The 20,084-nt window shown below is 43.6% G+C and overlaps 2 protein-coding genes across 3 annotated transcripts in view; both read left to right on the top strand.

Annotated features, from left to right (window-relative positions):
* The window catches only part of WWC1 (WW and C2 domain containing 1), a 146,730-nt gene extending 142,418 nt beyond the window's left edge, over window positions 1–4,312 (top strand). For both annotated transcript variants that reach the window (XM_045027915.1, XM_045027916.1), the window contains exons 22-23: window positions 1,071–1,192; window positions 1,791–4,312. In XM_045027915.1, coding sequence (XP_044883850.1) covers window positions 1,071–1,192; window positions 1,791–1,857 — 189 coding nt within the window. In that variant the 3' untranslated portion in view covers window positions 1,858–4,312. The remainder of the gene's footprint in view (window positions 1–1,070; window positions 1,193–1,790) is intronic.
* Window positions 4,313–7,823: 3,511 nt separating this feature from the next.
* Window positions 7,824–20,084, top strand: part of RARS1 (arginyl-tRNA synthetase 1) — a 36,454-nt gene continuing 24,193 nt past the window's right edge. Inside the window, exons 1-3 of the mRNA XM_045026865.1 lie at window positions 7,824–7,978; window positions 17,460–17,594; window positions 18,562–18,750. Of these exons, the coding sequence (XP_044882800.1) occupies window positions 7,934–7,978; window positions 17,460–17,594; window positions 18,562–18,750 (369 nt within the window). The 5' untranslated portion in view covers window positions 7,824–7,933. The remainder of the gene's footprint in view (window positions 7,979–17,459; window positions 17,595–18,561; window positions 18,751–20,084) is intronic.

Here is a 20,084-nt window from a genome sequence, read left to right as displayed (position 1 = left end):
ACATATTTCAGTTGTTGTTATTTGTTGTTTTTTAAAAGCGGCCTGCGGAACGGATCTCTTGATACACGGTGTAAAAGGTTTTAAAATCATGTTATGAAAAAGTGAGCATGTTAGACCCTGAGCATGTGGGCAAGATCCTCTTACACGCATTTCTTACTTACTTACTGTCAGTTTTTCAGCAGCTGAGCTGAAGTAGAGGTAATAGCAAAGTGGGCAGGTTTCTGGCAATTTCACAAAAAAATGGGATTGTTTTTTATTTGATTATGATAATCCCTTTGATAATAGACTTCTAATTGTTAGCTAAACTTTCAACTTTTTTTCTTTATCTTAACTAGTTCCCCAAGTTAGTCCAGAGAGAGTGCATCTGGAGGCACAGTGCTTTCATCCTCTTTTATATGAAAGGCACACATCTCATCCCTCTTATACTTCAGCTTCCTAATCTTGTAAATGGCACATCTCTCTCTCTCTCACACACACTCACACATTCTCTCTCTCTCTGTGCCATTGACTTATATTATTCCTTCTGCATGAAGTCCACCCAGGTGCTCAGGGCTCCCTCTATACCACACAGACTTTGCAGGAGCCCCTATGCTGGAATTGAGGCAGACAGTACTGATGTGCAGGGGGGCTTTTGCATCTGCTGTGCAAGGGTTTCATTCTGGCTCTGAACAGGCTGGCATGCAGGGGGCTTTTGGGATTGAGCTGCTGAGGGTACTGCTGGATGCTCATTGAAGCTGATCTGCTGGTCTCAAACCCCAGACAGAGGGGTTGCCCAGGGGTCAGCAGCCACAATTCCAGCCAATAGTCTGGAATAGACATTGCAGAAGGGCTGCATTGTATTCAAAATGAATGGGCATATTAGAGGTGGAAAACTCCTATTAAATCTTATTCCAGCTTCTATGGTTTATGGCCCCACATAGTTGATCTCACCAGAATGCCTTTATTTCTCCTCTTCAACATACAAATGAAATACCCTTTTTACCATACCATGAGCTTGTTGCTTTAGGGAAGAATGAGTTGGTATCTTCTATATTGTACATAAGATTTCACTCTCTTCATCACTCAATTAGGCTGAGAAAACAGAACACAAATGTGAGCTGAAAGCGGATAAAATGATGAGAGCAGCTGCCAAGGATGTACACAGGCTACGAGGACAGAGTCGTAAGGAGCCCCTGGAGGTACAATCATTCAGGTAGGAATGTCTCTAAAGAGGAGACAGTTATTGCTGCAAAAAAAAAAAAAAACTTTTTTTTTTCTTTTGGATAACTTCAGTTCACCACAAATTTAAGTGTCCTTTACAAAAGACAGTTACTGTGCTGCCTGAGTTAGAGAGATCTGCATTTTCTTATCCAAGACTAAAATCCTGCGCTCATTTTAATCCACAGAATTCACATTTATTTCAATGAGAACAGGATTAAATCCCAATATTTTCCGTAACAGGCAGTAGCACAATGCTGCTTAATTTGTCTATCCCTTTGTTTAATAAATGAATCACCTATGGCTGTCTTTTTGTAACACACTTATGAGACCTAAAATGGTATGATAGTTGCAAAGTGACACTTTTTTGTAACAAGTACAGTTTTGTTAGTTTTACTGTAACCACTTACAATGCCTGTTTCTGAAATGTAAATAAGAGGCGTGTTTTGTGTGTGGTGAAGCATGGGGCTTTTATTTTTGTGTATTAGTTGCCTGGGCAGTCTTTCGCCCGGGCAGTCGTTCTTCTCTTAGAATGTCCAAATCGCTGGTGGATTCTTTATTGTATTAACAACTGATGGTGGTCTTCTTTTTAGAGAGAAGATGGCATTTTTCACACGACCGAGGATAAACATTCCAACCCTCTCTGCAGATGATGTTTAATCACCATAAAGTATTTGTTTTCCCTGACCATTCCATAAATACAGTTTGGTTTTGCTGAAGTTATTTATGTGGTATTATGAAGGTACCAAGTCATTTGTACATTAGAGCTTTTGTCGGTTTTTTAATGTCTAAAGACTTTTTTTAGTTTTGTTCTATCATTAGAAAAACCAGCATTAAAGTGACAAGATTGTATAGTTTGTATATTTAGGAATGTATTTTTGGGAAAGAATTTTAAATAAGAACAAATGCAGCCTGAAGTGCTGTTCTTAAATAATAATATTCTATTTAGACTTATTTTGTACAGCTCTACCTTTTAGAGGTTTTACTGCAATAAAATAAATCTGAAGGAACCTCACTGCTATGTTCTATGGCTATAACACATCAAACTCTTCCTAGTTAATATTTTGTACAATATAGAGAATGCAGGGAACCATTTTTTTTATTCTAAAGTGCTGTGAACGAATACTCTGAGCTGTGAAGTGTTTGCATTTCCTGCTAGGTCATAAAAATGGGTGTGGAGTTGAAATACTTGCACTTTTTTGAGATTTGTACTTTCAGCTCATGTTTATAATGGATCTGTTTGTTTAACAAGTTCCAAAAGCCCATTGAAAGCCACTGCTGTAGGAGGAGGGCTACATGGAACATACGTCAATGTTAGGGTTTTTTTTAATAAAGTGAGCTTTCTGGATGAATTTATCTTTTTTCTCTTTTTTGTTTTTTTTAATACTATTCCCATCAAGTGGGGCACAGCTAACTCATTCCTTTTCTAATCCACTAACCTGGGATAGCTATTCTACCATTTTTAAACTCTATTTTTGAGTATTTTTTAGCAAGTAACTCAGTGGGACTTAAGCTCCGAAGTCATTCAGGTGCTTTTAAAGATTTTTGTCCTTACATATAAAGAGAAGTCCCTACAGTTGCTTAAGGAATATTTTATTACTTATTTTTCTACAGTTTAAAATAATAATGCAGAAAAAGCAACTAATATATGTATACAAATATACAAAGCAAACGTGTGAAAGCACCAGTGTTTAACCATCCCGTCTTTTCTAGCACATCCCAAATTGATTTGCATGATATACTTGACAGCTTTGTCACTAATTCATCTCTGCAGACAGTTTAGTCTTAAATGCTTGTGTGACTCTGAGCCCAGCTTTCAGGTGTGGGTGTTCAATCCACATACGGGTGTTTAGTAAGAGCTGAACTGCTCAGTCTATTTTAATCCCAAGTGCCAATTGGAGTATTCAAATGGCAAGTTTGGATCCAGTGTATCAAGAGATTATGCTTTCCATAGTATTAGAAATACTATTTATTTTTTCTGCACTCCTATAGATTGAACTCCCTCTCACAAAGCTTAATGTATGCATTCCTTTGGATCATTAATTTGTTTGGGGCGTTTGATGACTGAACAGGCGCTCCACAGAATAGAGCACTGGAAGCTTTATATGATACAAAAAAGAGTTAAATGAGTAAACTTTCACCCTCTTTTCTGCAAAAATGGACTGTTTCAAGTAAATAAGACTCTCTGCAGAATGAGGGCACTACATACTAATATATATGAAGGACCACAGTTAGCCCCTGTGTGAGAAGGTGTAACTCTGCTGAAGTCATAGAGCTGCATCCCGGTGCTGAATTTGACCCAGTGTTGCACTACCAAGAATCCAATTCAAATTTTTAGCCGTACAAGTTGCACTGTTTTGTAGGAGTGGGAAAAAAAACCCTGATCATTTTAGGGCCTGATCAAAGTCCCGTTAAATTCAATAGAGTCTTTCCATTAATTTTAATGGGAGTTATATCAGGCCCTCCGCCAGGTCAATACAATGCATTTCACTTCTCAGATTTGTTATTGGCTGTTTGTAAAAGATATTATGTCAAATAATGGATTTCCAGTCAGTAAAAATAAACTATGAAACTTGGTATATTGCTGCTAAAATCAAAAAGCACTTAAAATCTTATAATTTTGTAGTAAATTACCTAGTATTGAGTACTTGAATAATGCTGCTTTAAAAAATATCTACCATATTGCTGTACTCTACAAAATTATGAAAAAGAGATGTGACTACTTTGTCCAGAATTACTGTAATTGATAGCTAAGTTTTATCAAACTACTAGCTGCTTTGTTATATAATATTTGGGTAATTTAACTTGAAAATGCTGATTTGAATGGTTTTTATTGTGCTAATTTTTTATTTTCTCAAAAACTTCTAACCTTTGCAAACCACCTTTATAGTAATGACTCTACTATGGTGGGGTGGAATTGGGGAGCGAATGCAATTAAGTCCAGAATAAAGACTAAATTACATTAGTCTCTGTCCATTAAAGCTGACAAATACTTTTAAAATGCAGGTCTCTTGATGTATATACTATTTTTCTATGTATGAAACATTTTAACAGGCAACAACTATACATTTTTATCCTATGTATACTGTAATGGTTTTGTCAGAATTAATGGTAATTAAAAATATTACAAAATTACATAGTTGGTCTACACACTTGCATGTTTGGGGTGGGAATAGAGGATGTTTCCGAACTAACTTTAAGTGGTCATAATAAAATAAACCTGCAGCAAGTCTTTAAAAAAGATTACTCCTAAGAAATTGTATTTAACTATAATGTAAAGTAGGAGATAGACTTTCATGTGGACACTTAACATATAAATCTTATACGTTAGAGGAAATAATAACAGTGGCCCTGGATGTCTGGGCATAGTTCCCCATAGACTTCTGGACACAGGGTTTTAATACTCTCTCTGCCAAACGCTCAGTGGAATCTGCACATCCTCTCACAGTGGGCTACAAGAATGAGGAATCCTTTGAAGAAAAATACGACTGGTGGACCTGCTCAGTGGGAATTGGACCTGGACAGTGGCTTGTTCATTAGGTCATAGATATCTTACAATTGTATTTAGCTTCCAAAGTATGCCAGATGCATAAATTAAAGCTACAGGGTGGAGCTGTTCATGAATAAGACAGTTTAACAGTCTCATTCATGAACAGCTCCACCCTGTAGCTTTAATTTAAAATCGGTATCCTCACTCACAGGCGCCAACAGCTGTTTCACAGTGCTAAGCGCTGGGAGGGAGGGGGGAGAAGTAGGACGCAGCAGCGTGCTCGGGGAGGAGGCAGAAGCGGAGGTGGAGAGGAGGCAAGCTAGGGCAAGGGGGTGGGGAGCTGCTGGTGTGTGCAGAGCACCCACCAATTTTTCCCCGGGGGTGCTCCAACCCCAGAGCACCCACAGAGTCGGCCCCTACGTCCTCAGTGAATCATGTACTTAATACTACAGTGTTGAGAACTATAGACAAATCTTAAAGCTTAATAAAGCGCTCAATTGACACAGCATTCTTCATTAAAGTCTCTTGACAGGAGAGATCTTAAAAGACTCCCACTGCTTGATAATGCAGTGATATGTAGAAAGAATGAACTTTGTATAGGGATTTCATATGTTTTACTTTACCTGTAGTGACCGTGGTAGTTAGACCATGTATAGCAATTTATGCATTGATTTTTGGTGTGACCTTCAAAACTAACTGGAGTTAAGAAAGTGGTGGAATAAAAAGGGTCACTTTGTAATATGAGTACTGTAATATCTTTTAATACCTCTCTACTCAACACTGATTCACATATAGTAACCTTCCCAGTTATGATTTAGAACAATTAGTAAAAATATAATGTAGTTAATATACATGCCTTCCAATATTACATATATTGATGAGCTCCGCAAAGGGGGAATATGTAAATCAGTAATATAAGCAACTTTCTGGCTATCTGATTTAATGGTAATTACATATTGAAAACAGAGTATGGTTACTCAATAATTGTAATGTAACTATTTTGTAATTACTGTACTCTTAAAATGCCAAAAGTTAGCTGAAATGTTAGTCTTTGATACATCCCCACCTAACTATGCTAGCTAAACAAAAGCTTAAATTTTAGATCTCTACCTTGTCTCCTTCAAGTCTGTTTTAGTAGAAAACAGCAATCCAGCACTTGTAGGGAGATGGATTCAGCAATACAAGGTCTTTGCCATCTCTACCTATATTTTGAATTTGAAAATTAGACATGTTGGAACCCCTTGAATAGCAGTTTCTAACTAGCATATAAGAAGTACTGAAGTGAACAGTTAATTATATGTAGAATCTATGGAGAAACAGATCTCATGAATGACCTTAAAGATGGCTAAGTTGTAATCACATTATTTTAGGATCAGCGGGCCTGGAAGTAAAAAGCTTGAAAAAACTTAGGCCTGGTTTACACGGCGCTCCCTCCCTCCCCCTCATGGTGGCTGACCCCGGCCCTGCCGCATCCTCCTGAACATTCCTCCATGGCCCCCTGAGAGGGTGTGTCCTGCAGTTTGGGGACCACTGATCTAGCCAGTCCCAGCAGACAGCACAGATGAGCCCAAAGAAGGGAAATGGACCTTGGATAAGTGTGTGCATGCATTCTTCCTTACAGGGTTTAAAAGATAGCGCCTAGCCCATCCCCCAGTTAACTAACACAGGTATTGACTAATCATTGTTTTACTTGTATGAGAAGAGGTAGAGTACAACACACAGAGGTAGAGTTGGCATCTATTTTTCATTCTGCTGTTGGGTTAGGCTGGGGGAGTGTGAGGGAGGGCTATGTAGAACATCTTATTTATGCATATAGGGATGTCTTTTGTAACCTCAATGAAATTTCAGAGAGATACTCTGCAATCCTCTCCCAAAGGTTTCTAGGGATGGCTGCCTTATTTCTTCCTTTGTGGTAGGAGGCCATTCCATGCCACTCCCTGGTAAGACTGGATGACCCCAATGCAGTAAACAAGTTAGTGGTATATGGGCTCAGGTGGCTTCATGATGCTAATAGCAGCTGTGTTTTCTATACCTTTATTACTCTCAGCACTGAGATGTCAGCTAAAACTACCACTGCCTGTAGCAGTATAGTAACAATATTCAGTGCCATTGCCCTATACTCCTACCCAGGGTATGGGGACAAAAATCGTATTATTTCATGCAACCAAAAATCCATTACGCCCCTTGCCATTACTATGGAGAGTGGTGCTGTGCAGAGGCGCTTCAATGCTGAAGCATCAATAAGCATGTGTTATTAAAGCAGTTATGGGAATAAGGGAATTAACACTGTATGTGGACTATTGCTGGGCTATTGCAGGGCTGCTCTCCTAAACCTGGAACTCTAGGGAATTCTTCTAATGGCATGGCAGTAAACATTAATCTCCAGCTGCAGCCTCACAATGACAAATTCCCTACTGCTCTGTAAATTCTTCCTCCTTGACTCTCCTGTAGCAGTTCACCCCATCTCACCCACCAACCCACCCAATTTATCTCCCCTATACCCTATCAGTTTGTTTATGCACATTACATAACAGTACTGCACATTCAGTTGAATGAGTCATTGCTGCTCCGAGGAAAGAGGGTGGAGACTGGCACTGCATTCTGAGCTCCTGGTGACCACGTGCCTGGACTCAATGTGACAAGGCCTCTGAGGAAATCTCTTTTATTGAACTAACTTCTGTTGGTGAGAAAGACAAACTTTGCACCTACATAGAGCTCTTCTTCAGGCTCCAGGAAGAGCTCTGTGTAGCTAAAAAGCGCGTCTCTCTCACCAACAGAAGTTGGTCCAATAAAAGATATTTCCTCACCTGCCATGCCTCTAAAATCCTGGGACTCCCTCAAACCGCGCCCCATGGAAAACAGGGAGAGCCTCTATTGCCAAACAGCTCCGCGCCAGGCAGGCACCCAGGCAATCTTTAGTACAGAGGGGCAGGCTCTGGCGCAAGGACACGAACTGCTGCCCTACGCCTGTGGGGGCCGTTCAGTGCCCACCGCCGCGGCGCTGGGCCCGTGCGCAGGTCGGTCACGGCTCCATGCTGTCGGCAGCCCAGCGCGTTCACCGCCCTGCCCGCGAAGGAGGGCGGCCTCTGCTCCAGCCCAGCCGCCCCTTGGAGCAGCGCCGTGGGACACGCACTAAACTCAGGCCCGGCTCCACGTGCGCAAGGGTCGCACCGGCACGTTCCTTCCGCTTCCGGCGCTTAGCTGTTTCCGCTTCCGCTTTGCCGAGCCGCCGGGGCCCCGGTGAGAATGGAGGCTCACGTGGCTCAATATTCCGCTCGGCTGCTGCAGCAGGTTAGCCCCGCTTCCCCCGGGAGAGGGACGCTCGCCCCAGCTCGGCTGGCTCCATGTTGCGGGTTGTTCTGGTTCCCGCTTCCGCCCTGGGCCGGAGGGAGGGAGCCCGGCCGCGCCGCCCGCAGCCTGTCCTGCAACAAGGGCTCAGTGGGTGGGAGGCTCGTAGCGGGGCGTGTCCAATGGGGAGGCTGCTCCGTGGCACCGGGGGGGGCAGGCTGCTCCCCGGCCGGGGAGGGTCCAGTGGCCCCGGGGTAGGCAGGCTGCTCCCCGGCCGGGGAGGGTCCAGTGGCCCCGGGGGAGGCAGGCTGCTCCGCGGTCCGGGAGGGTCCAGTGGCCCCGGGGGAGGCAGGCTGCTCCCCGGCCGGGGAGGGTCCAGTGGCCCCGGGGGAGGCAGGCTGCTCCCCGGCCGGGGAGGGTCCAGTGGCCCCGGGGTAGGCAGGCTGCTCCCCGGCCGGGGAGGGTCCAGTGGCCCCGGGGGAGGCAGGCTGCTCCGCGGCCCGGGAGGGTCCAGTGGCCCCGAGGTAGGCAGGCTGCTCCCCGGCTGGGGAGGGTCCAGTGGCACCGGGGGGGGGGGTTCTGTTGGCCCCGGGGGAGGCAGGCTGCTCCGCGGCCCGGGGCTAAGGTGGCGCTGCTGGGTCTGTGGGGGTGGCACAGGGGCCTGGCTTGGGACTGTGGCGCTGGGTGTGGGTCTTTGGTGGTGAGGTCACGCTGCGCCACAGTGCCATGGTGACACTTCACCACCCTGAGCCACTGTGGAAAAATCAGGGGGATCTTACCAAACTGGGGCAGTGACACCTGTGGGAGCATCTGCCTGTTGCTTAGATTGTAAGCACGTCCGGTGCAGGGACTGTGTCTTTGTGTCACGCAGGGTTGAGTACAAAACACTTGGGCCGCTGCCGGCTGGCCACCAATCTGAGCCCTACCGATTGCATGCTAACAGGCCAATACCCAAATATACAGCCTCCGCTTGTGACAATGCTGCTGGACAAGAGGCCGGCCTGTAACTTCATTCCACACCAACCTGTTTGTGCTCCAAGGTCTTCTCTGCATACAGTGTTGGTATCAGTATAACTATGTGGTATGGGTGTGCTTTTTAAAAAAAAAAAAAAAAATTGATACAGTTCTACTGGTATAACCAGGGATGGCTCCAGGCACTAGCTCAGCAAGCAGGTGCTTGGGGCAGCACATCGGGCTCTTCAGCGGCATTTCGGTGGCAGGTCCCTCTCGGAAAGAAGGCAGCATGGTGGAGCACGTGCTGATCGCGATCGTGGCTTTTTTTTTTTTGGGGCAGCACATCGGGCTCTTCAGCGGCATTTCGGTGGCAGGTCCCTCTCGGAAAGAAGGCAGCATGGTGGAGCACGTGCTGATCGCGATCGTGGCTTTTTTTTTTTTTTTCCCCCGACGCTTGGTGTGACAAAAGCCTGGGAGCCGGCCCTGGGTACAACCCCTAATGTGAATGCAGTTCTGCTGGTATAACTGCATTCATGCTAGGGGGATTGTACCACTTCAGCTATACTGGCTTAGTTAAAGCAGTATAACATTTGTGTGTAGGAAAGCCCTTAATTATGTCAGCCTGAGTGTCAAAATCTCTGAGAGACAGATTTGCTGTGCGTTGTTAGCCATTCACCACATACAAACACCCTGCTGTACTTACTTTGTCATTTCTTACAGGGGTTGCCACCTAACTATTGTATCACTTCAGAATTGCTGTACATGGTTTTCACCTACAGAAGGAAAGATTAGTCACATATAATACAGGCAAAGTATACATAAAGCATGATTGCTAAAGAGAGCACTAAAATGAAGGCAGGAAAAGGTAAGAGGCAAAAAAATGCACAGGAAGGCAAGGAGAGAAACAAACAGATGGGGTGAGGAAGGTAAATAGAAAAAAAAATGAAGAGGGAGACATCAGGCATATAAAGGCGCAAAAATAAAAGAACTATGCTGCTCACCAAAGTTTACAGAAGGGCAATATTAGGCCCAACTCAGTGCAACTCACCATGGGTGAAGGGATCTTCAGAAACCTATCTGACTACAGGATCAAAGCTCAAATGTGTGTAGTTAGCCTTCTCTTTCATATAATAAAATGATTTGTCCAATTCTTAAGTAGTATAATGACTTTGGCTTAAAAAGGTAATCTACAAAGGGGAAAAAATGGGTTTGTTTTGCTTCTTTATGATGTGCTCAGAAGGCCAACAAGTTTTAGGCCTACACTGAGGTGGGGGATCGATCTAAGTTATGCAACTTCAACTACATGAATAACGTAGCTGAAGTCAACGTACCTAGATCTACTCGCTGTGGTGTCTTCACTGCAGTGCATCGACTGCTGCTGCTCCCCCATCGATTCTGCCTGCGCCTCTCGGAGCGGTGGCGTACAGGAGTCGACGGGAGAGTGTTTGGAGGTTGATTTATCGCATCTAGACTCGACGCGATAAATCGACCCCCGCTGGATCAATCGCTGCTTGCCGATTCCGCGGGTAATGTAGGCATGCCCTTAGTTTTTTAAGAGTTTTTTTCCTGCTTTCTCTCCATTAGAATTCAGAATTTGTCTACCCTCGAAGATGGTGGAGACCTGGTAGGATTGTGACAACACTTATCAAGAGATTTTCTGAAAGGGAAAGAGTGTTTGAAGATCTTTTTATATTTTGTTTGATAGTAACATCTGCTTAACTAAACGTTTGGAAGAAATTATATCTCTTAAGGAGTCAATAGCCTGTCCTCTTCTGTGGAGGTCTCAGAAAAGTCCCACCACATACATCTGAAACCTCAAATGAGTCTTCCAATAAAATGAGGAGGTCTGACATTAAAACCTGGTGAGGCAAAGGGAAATTGGAGCAGTGGCTGGGGATACTCAGGCAGGGAAGAGAGAGTTGTGGCAGTGGTATAGTGGCAATATATACATCCACAATCAAACACTTAATCTCTTGCTCACTGGACCAAACAGGGGTGGTGATAGAGATGCTTCCATCCATCAGATGGAATGATGAGCATGGCCATGCAAGACCTAGCGTAAATAGTGAAACAAAGATACAGGAGGAGAAAGAAACACAGGAACAATAGGGTGGATAGAGGGAGAGGGGGCAGCAGAGAGGAAAATAAGTTAAATTCAAAGGTGCTCAGGTGCTACAGTAATAACCATGGTGTAAATGGTATATAGCTAGACAAAAGGAAAAGATCCAAAGAAAAAGAGAATTGCTCAATTTTAGGGGAAAGATTCCATGTGACTGTTTTGATTGCTGATCTAAATAAAGAGGGTAGTTGGTTGTTGGTAGCTGAAATAAATGTTTGGAGATAAACATCTGACTCTACCATTCAGGAAGAACACACACCTCTCGCCCCTCTACCCCCCCCCCCAACCTGGTTATTCCATATTTAATTCAGTCGGCATGTGTTAGTAGGAGCTAGCCCACTGCTCACAAATAAAGGCAATCCTTATAGTGTAATACGTGCATGCCACTTTAATGCACCATTCCCTGGTGGTATCTGTGGAAGTTTAAGGGCAATACTAATATTGTTAAAAAAAGCTTTAGATTTTGCATTCACCGGTGAGGGGAAGATTTCTAGAGCACAGCTGACCAAAGAGCCTTTGGAGATGACAGCATGGCTTCATGCATTCACCACAGCTTCTCATGAAGTGGTCATCAGGTATGACCTTCTATTGACAAGTTGTGTTTAGGCCGAGGGTCAGGTTACCCTAGCACGGCAGCAGTGAGACAGATGGCGCTTTTTCCTTTCCTCTCCTGGTTATCTTTCTCTTGGTTACACATGTAATGCCGTCTCCCACTGTTGCTCTTCTAAGATAGTATGAAAGAGAAGTCACAGATAAAAGATTTGTAAGCCTTTGCGTGAGTGTACTTGTGCACCCAGGTTTCGTGGTATGAATTTCAGATGGAAGATAGAGAATTGATAGTATCCCATTACTGCCGTTAGGGATTCACAAGTGATTACCCAGAGGGCTAGGTAAATCACAGGATTTGCATCGTAACAGGACATACCAAAAGAGTCAATATGTGAAGTTTTGTACTAGGTTGATCCTGGCACCCGGTTTAAGTTGTAGCTAAACAGGAGTAAGTTGAAGTGGTTTTACACAGACAGAACCTTATTAAGTGGCCAGTTTCCAGGCTGGCAGTTTACTTGAGGGCAGATCATGGATAGTGCCCGTTTGGATGATACTGCACTCTCTATGGGCCAATGGAAGAAACCACACTGGGTCTGGCTAGCCTCCAAGACAAAGCTACTTATCTATGCCAATTCCTTCTTCCTGCTGCTGCCATTTGTGTTGTGGTGTGCTGAGGCAAGGCTACCAGTTCTTCAGTGGAACTCACCCTGGGGTCAGAACTCACCGGGGAGAGCCTTACAACAGGTGGCTGCACTTGAGCAGGAGCTTTTAAGAAGTCTTGATGCTTTATGCTAAGTAACCTTCCTACCGCATTCAGACCAGCTTGTGGTGAGCAAATATTAAGGGCCACCAGTGGCAGCAAAGAAAGGTGGGATATTTTAGAACCTGTCATATAATAAAAGTCTTTGCTTCCCTCTATGGTTAACCATTACTCTATGGTTAAGTAATGTCAGGGATTTGACTAAAACTTTATAAAGGAGAGAGGGAAAAATGACATTTCAAGTGACAACCTAGGCTGACATCTCAATGTCAGATCACTGTGAAATGGGGTCAGCCTCACTGCCACATGAGTGCATGGGACATTTGTGCTGCAAACCTGTTGTTTCTGTACAATCATGGGGAAATGTGTGAATGTTTGTTGGGGGTATAGGGGAGGGGGAAGCCTTAGTGGGGAAGGGCATGATTTTTCTTTGTGCAGGATAATCATGCAGCAGTAGACAAATATCTCAGCATGAACCCTGCCCTTTAGATTGATTTTTTTGGTTGGAAAAATGAAAGCAATTTGGCCATTCGGTTGGGCCATGAATTGCATTCATTTCGAAAGTGAAAGTTAAATTCCTTGATAAGGATAATAATTTTCATTTCTCAAAAATCATTCGGTGACATTGACCGACTAACTTGTTACAGCACTGCTTTGAAGCTGTTGCTGACATTGCTGCAGAAAAGGTATTGTATGAAGATTTCAGTTGGTGTGCAGTACTACAGTGTTAAGAAGAGTGTGTGTGTTTGCTTTCCTTAACACACACACTGACTTTTCTGAAGCTTAAACTTGAGTTCACAACACTGCTGCTGGGTATATTGACTTCTTTGTGATGTAACTTGTGTTATTCTATGGAAAAACTTAATTGTAAAATAGTAAGATTCAATTAACTCTGTCTCTATTCATTTTGCAAGATCTTTAACTTGTATTTCAGTCTGAAGCTCTTTGAAAAATGTGTCTCCAAATGATATCAAAGTGCAAATAGTTTGGAACCGTACAAAAATATGAGGATGGGTGAGAAATATCCTGTCCACCAGTTACGGTGTTTTTTTTTTCTTTTTTCTTTTCTGTTAGAGCAAATTGGTCATTGATTTATTTTGTCTTTGACTTGCATTTATTTCAAAAACAAAAGTTAAATACCTGGATCGGGGAGCACCTGTATATGGAAAGTTTTAAAATGGTAGAATATTGTGTATAAAAGAAACCTCAGGAAAGATAGTTTGCTCTCTGCCTGATCACAGGAATTCCTATAATGCAATTTTATCATGAGTCTAATGATGATATTAGGTTATTTTTCTTAGAGACCCTAGAATCTCAAGAGACTGCATGAGAATCCCAGCCTTCAGTAAGTTTCTGACCTTCATGCTTGCAGAGAAAATTTTGAAAATGTGAAGCATGTTCACCTAAGCGCTCAGAAAGCAGATAAAAAGAACCCCACATTTATTATTTTTAAATCTAATTTTTTACACCAGCCTCATTGGGGTTTTTGTGGCCTGACTCATGCTTTTGCTTTGCTTGAGGTAGACAGTACTGGAATTCTTAGAAAATGCTGCTTGAAATACTAGGAAAATATAATTCCAAAAGTTCTGAAGACCTAAATTGTTCAGTTGATACAAATAAAAAGGAATATGAGGTCACATGACAGATTATTAATGAAGCTGAGCCTGTGGTGCAATTGCAATGCAAATGTTTCTGTTCTCAGGGGCTTCTTTTCATAGAATCATAGAATCTCAGGGTTGGAAGGGACCTCAGGAGGTCATCTAGTCCAACCCCCTGCTCAAAGCAGGACCAAACCCAACTAAATCATCCCAGCCAGGGCTTTGTCAAGCCTGACCTTAAAAATCTCTAAGGAAGGAGATTCCACCACCTCCCTAGGTAACCCATTCCAGTTCTTCACCACCCTACTAGTGAAAAAGTTTTTCCTAATGTCCAACCTAAACCTCCCCCTCTGCAACTTGAGACCATTACTCCTTGTTCTGTCATCTTCTACCACTGAGAATAGTCTAGATCCATCCTCTTTGGAACCCCCTTTCAGGTAGTTGAAAGCAGCTATCAAATCCCCCCTCATTCTTCTCTTCTGCAAACTAAACAATCCCAGTTCCCTCAGCCTCTCCTCATAAGTCATGTGCTCCAGCCCCCTAATCATTTTTGTTGCCCTCCGCTGGACTCTCTCCAATTTATCCACATCCTTCTTGTAGTGTGGGGCCCAAAACTGGACACAGTACTCCAAATGAGGCCTCACCAGTGCTGAGTAGAGGGGAATGATCACATTCCTTGATCTGCTGGAAATGCCCCTACTTATACAACCCAAAATGCCATTAGCCTTCTTGGCAACAAGGGCACACTGTTGACTCATATTCAGCTTTTCGTCCACCGTAACCCCTAGGTCCTTTTCTGCAGAACTGCTGCCCAGCCATTCGGTCCCTAGTCTGTAACAGTGCATGGGATTCTTCCGTCCTAAGTGCAGGACTCTGCACTTGTCCTTGTTGAACCTCATCATATTTCTTTTGGCCCAATCCTCTAATTTGTCTAGGTCCCTCTGTATCCTATCCCTACCCTCCAGCGTATCAACCACTCCTCCCAGTTTAGTGTCATCTGCAAACTTGCTAAGGGTGCAGTCCACACCATCCTCCAGATCGTTAATGAAGATATTGAATAAAACCGACCCCAGTACCGACCCTTGGGGCACTCCACTTGATACCAGCTGCCAACTAGACATGGAACCATTGATCACTACCCCTTGAGCCCGACCATCTAGCCAGTTTTCTATCCACCTTACCGTCCATTCATCCAGCCCATACTACTTTAACTTGCTGGCAATAATACTGTGGGAGACTGTATCAAAAGCTTTGCTAAAGTCCAGAAATAGCACATCCACTGCTTTCCCCTCATCCACAGAGCCGGTTATCTCATCATAGAAGGCAATTAGGTTAGTCAGGCATGACTTGCCCTTGGTGAATCCATGCTGACTGTTCCTGATCACTTTCCCCTCCTTTAAGTGGTTCAGGATTGATTCCTTGAGGACCTGTTCCATGATTTTTCCAGGGACTGAGGTGAGACTGACTGGCCTGTAGTTCCCTGGATCTTCCTTCTTCCCTTTTTTAAAGATGGGCACTACATTAGCTTTTTTCCAGTCGTCCGGGACCTCCCCCGATCGCCATGATTTTTCAAAGATAAAGGCCAATGGCTCTGCAATCTCATCGGCCAACTCCTTTAGCACCCTCGGATGCAGCGCATCCGGCCCCATGGACTTGTGCTCGTCCAGCTTTCCTAAATAGTCCCGAACTACTTCTTTCTCCACAGAGAGCTGGTCACCTCCTCCCCATACCGTGCTGCAGAGTGCAGCTGTCTGGGAGCTGACCTTGTTTGTGAAGACAGAGGCAAAAAAAGCATTGAGTACACTAGCTTTCTCCACATCCTCCGTCACTAGGTTTCCTCCCTCATTCAGCAAGGGGCCCACACTTTCCTTGACTTTTCTTCCTGTTGCTAACATACCTAAAGAAACCCTTCTTGTTACTCCTAACATCTCCGGCTAGCTGCAACTCCAAGTGTGATTTGGCCTTCCTAATTTCACACCTGCATGCCTGAGCAATACTTTTATACTCCTCCCTTTTAACTTTGGTAGGATAAAATTTCCCATTAAATGTACCTCTTTGCTCTGCACTGTAGAGAGAAGCAAGTGGAAAGGTGAACAGAAGCTCCATTCCGCGTTGTCTCCCATGGAGGCCCCTTTGCTTTAGCTCTGCAGGGTTGGGGCTCTTTGGCTTTAGGGGAGGTCTGACTGGAGCTGGGAGAGGGGAAAACCTAAGGAGCAATCAATCTCTGGAACATGCTTTCTTGGAAATCAGCCACCCACGAGTTACTATTGATGGAAATTCTCTGGGTATTTCCCCCTTATCAAGAGGGAAGTATCAGGAGCTGTGCTGCAAGAGTGGAGAAGAGGTTAGGCAGTCAGATGGGAGTGAGGATATCTGCAGAGATGGTTTCACTGTTCCCCGTGGATTTACTCCCTGAAAGGCTGTAGCCCGTTCTCTTGTGTGTGAGACCATTGTCTCTCCCCCCTTGGAATCAGTGAGTCAAAGGGCATGTCTGCGCTGCAATTAACAACCCACATCAGGCTCAAGCAAAGAGGTGGTTTCACTGCAGTGTAGACATTCGGACTCGGGCCGGCGCCTAGGCTCGAGGACCCTGCAAGGCGGGAGGGTCCCCAAACTCGGGCTGCTGCCTAAGCTACAATGTCTACACTGTAATGAAACAGCCCCTCAGCCTGACCCCCACATGCCTGAGTCAGCTGGCACAGGCCAGCGGCAGGTGTCTAATTCCATTGTACCTCAAACTTCTCGAGGCTTGGACTTGTACCACCTAATATGGATTTATCCTCAGAGGAAAATGTGACCCTGCATTTGGTCTGATGAAACTGAGTGTGAAAACTCTTAGCCTGAGGGGGACTTTTAATAAAATCAGAATGGTATCTGTGTGCCTTTCCCCCCCCCCCAAAGAAAGGTGTGGGGGGAGGGGCTCTAACTTTGGAGCTACTTAGCTTTAGCTGTAGCCCTCCCAGCCCTCAGTTGGCAGAGGAGAATGGCTTACTGCACTGAATATAGCCTTATTGTTAGTTAAAAGGGCTATTTAGTTAAAAGGGCTATTTTTCCTTTGTGCACTAGTGGTTTTGTAAGGTACTTTTTTCATCTACAAAAATATTAGACCTTTTTAAAAAAACAAAATGATGAGCTGACCCTGCAGACGCTTGCCCCTGTAACGAGTCCTATTAAAGTCCCAGTAATGTCTTTGAAGCTAATAGGACTACCCAAGTGAGCACAGTTGCTCTCATGTTTAAGTGTGTGGGAGATCAAGACCTATAATTACTCTGAATTTTCATTAACAATATGCTAGTATCAGTGTCAGAGTCTGTCAAAAGACACTTGTGCTAATTGTTACTAATTACTCTTTTATAGCAGTGTTCAGCTTCGTTAATGTTTTCCTTTTGGGCTATATTTTAAAGAAATGGGTTAATGATCAAAGTTCTGATGCAATCTACTCCAAGAGTTACCTCAGATGCAAATACAGCAGCTGACGTTCATTATTTTATTTTTACTTACCAGGAAAAAGAGATCAAGATCTTGGCTGCAGAGATTGATCGACTAAAGAACTTTGGCTGCTTGGAAGTATCTCCAAGTTTGGAAGGATTGCGAGACGAAAACACAAAGCTTAAGTACCGGCTAAACGTTCTTCAAAAGGTGAGGGAGGAAAAAGGAATCGGCAATATAGTACATATTGGTATATGCTTTCCTTCACATCAGGCGAAGAGATTTTATTTTGTTATAGCTAATACTAGGTAACAACCTGTTCACCCTGCACTCTGCTCCCACAGTTGTAAATGGTATATTCATAGAGCTCTGTTCTTTCACAATTCTTTGGACAACATGGCTTTTTGCTAACATTTTACGATAATTGCCTGTAGTCAGTTAAGCACACTCTATAATCTCTTCTGCATTCTTGGAGTAGGGCACTCCTGTTAGAGTTGAGACCCTACTGAGGTCAGCTAATGGGCACATAAAAGTATGAAAAGGTTTGCCATACCTGAACCAGTGAAAGTATTAACACTGTTAAGTTCAAAGGGTGGGGGTTCTGTACTAAAAATCTGGGAATGAAAGCTAAAGTGAGAGTGGTAGGACAAACTATTTAATCTAGAAAGTAGTAAAAACAGGGAATAAGGTATTGCTGTGTAAAGGCAACAAAGATAATTGGCATATTTCAGAAGAGATATTTAGTTAATAAATATGCGTATAAGGTGAAACTCACGCCAAAGCAGAGGGATCCAGGCAAGTTCCTATGCATCACATGAACGACCCATAATGCATACAGTATGAAAAGGCCCAATCTTTTCCCCATTGACTTCAGTGGGAACAGGAGCAAGTCTGTCTGTTGTCTGACTGTTGTCAGTAAGAAGTTTCTAAAATAAAATTTGTAGAGCTTACTTGAGAATGTATAACTGTAGGGTACATCCAGAGACTATGGACTGTGGAAACTGAGAGCCAAATTCTTTGATGATAATGCTTTTGCATTTCTGTTGTTTGTATTGCAGTAATACCTAGGTGCCCCAGCCTGATCTGCTCTGGTTTGCCAGGCAGCTTTTGAGTGAGACTGTGAAGTAACTTCCCCTAGAATGTTGTGACCTTGTGTTTTGACATTGTTTTCTTTCAGAGTCTTCAAGAGGAGAGAAATAAGTCAGTGAAAAGCATGATTAATATCAACAGCCGCATTCAGGAGATCTTTAGAGATGCCATCAAGGCTGCATATCCGGATTTAGAAAACCCCCCACTGGCAGTCACGCCAAGTCAGCAGCCCAAATTTGGGGATTACCAGTGTAACAGTGCTATGAGCATAACAAAGGTAACTCTATTCAAAAAAAATTCTTGGTGCATGGGACTTCTGTGGGGTCTGAAGCTCTGTAAAGATATATCCAAAGCAATATCAGGTTCTACATTAGACACATTTTAGAGTCTGATCCTGCAGTCTTCACTTATATGATGACATTGAACTTGGGGAATTTTGGGTGCAATAGGAACGGGCCCTTAGACTTCTGTTTTGATGAAAAATGCAAGACTAAAAGGATTCTGAAGACCCTCAAGGCTAGCTGATCTACCTCTGCAGTGTAGGTTTTTGTAGCTAGGTAAGGGGCAGTGTTTGTGCCTTCAAGGGAGTATGTGTTGCTCTTTTAAACATTTCAAGTACTTTTCAATTGCAAGTTAAAGAGACTTCAACCTCTGGCTTAATTGTTTTATTGCCATAAATGCTTTACACTTGTTCCCATAAAATAATCCACTGTTTCTCCTCACCCTAAACACACACTTACTACGTTGTACAGTGTTACTACAATGAGTTCTAGTTGTATTAATTAGACAACAGTAGAACTGCAGCCAGACACAGCAGAACCCCATTTATCTGACTCTCCCTTTACTGCAGGGGTTCTCAAACTGGGGGGTTGGGACCCCTTAGGGGGTCGCAAGGTTATTACATGGGGTGGGGGTCATGAGCTGTCAGTCTGCACCCCAAACCCTGCTCTGCATCCAGCATTTATAATGTGTTAAATATATAAAATAGTGTTTTTAATTCATAAGGGGGGGGTCACACTCAGGGGCTTGCTGTGTGAAAGGGGTCACCAGTACAAAAGTTTGAGAATCTCTGCTTTACTGGTTCGCCCCGGTTACAGAACAACCAGGACTGCAGGGCCAGAAGCTGGCTATCTCTCCTGTGGCCACTAGATGGCACTGCAGCATCACATTTTCTCATTTTCCAGTTTATCCAGAGTTTTGATCATTGCCCCAGTTAGACCGGATAAACGGGATTCTGCTGTAATTTGGCCATGTGGTCTCATGCACAAATGCAGTACTTTTGGCACCTTATTTAATGAATGTAACATAAATCAATGATGTCAAGCTTAGTATGCCCCAAAATTATGCATTGTCTGAGCTGCACACCACCAACAAAAGATAACATGCAGCAAAAAGTACTGTATAGTTTTCTGTCACTTGCTCTGCAAAGTACCTGTGAGAAAACAGTAATATTAACCATTGTTCAGCAAAGTGATGTCCAAGAAAGTTGAGGGTGGGTGATGAAAAAAGAAACTGCAGGAAGGGAGAGCCAGTAATCCTTTGTGAGAGAGGTAGGATAACAAAGGAGAGACGGATGTCAAGTAAGAATGCATGGCATGGAGTTGTTTTAGA

This window comes from Mauremys mutica, chromosome 8, assembly GCF_020497125.1.
Source record: "Mauremys mutica isolate MM-2020 ecotype Southern chromosome 8, ASM2049712v1, whole genome shotgun sequence".
NCBI lineage: Eukaryota > Metazoa > Chordata > Testudines > Geoemydidae > Mauremys > Mauremys mutica.
This window is presented reverse-complemented; position numbering and strand designations above follow the sequence as displayed.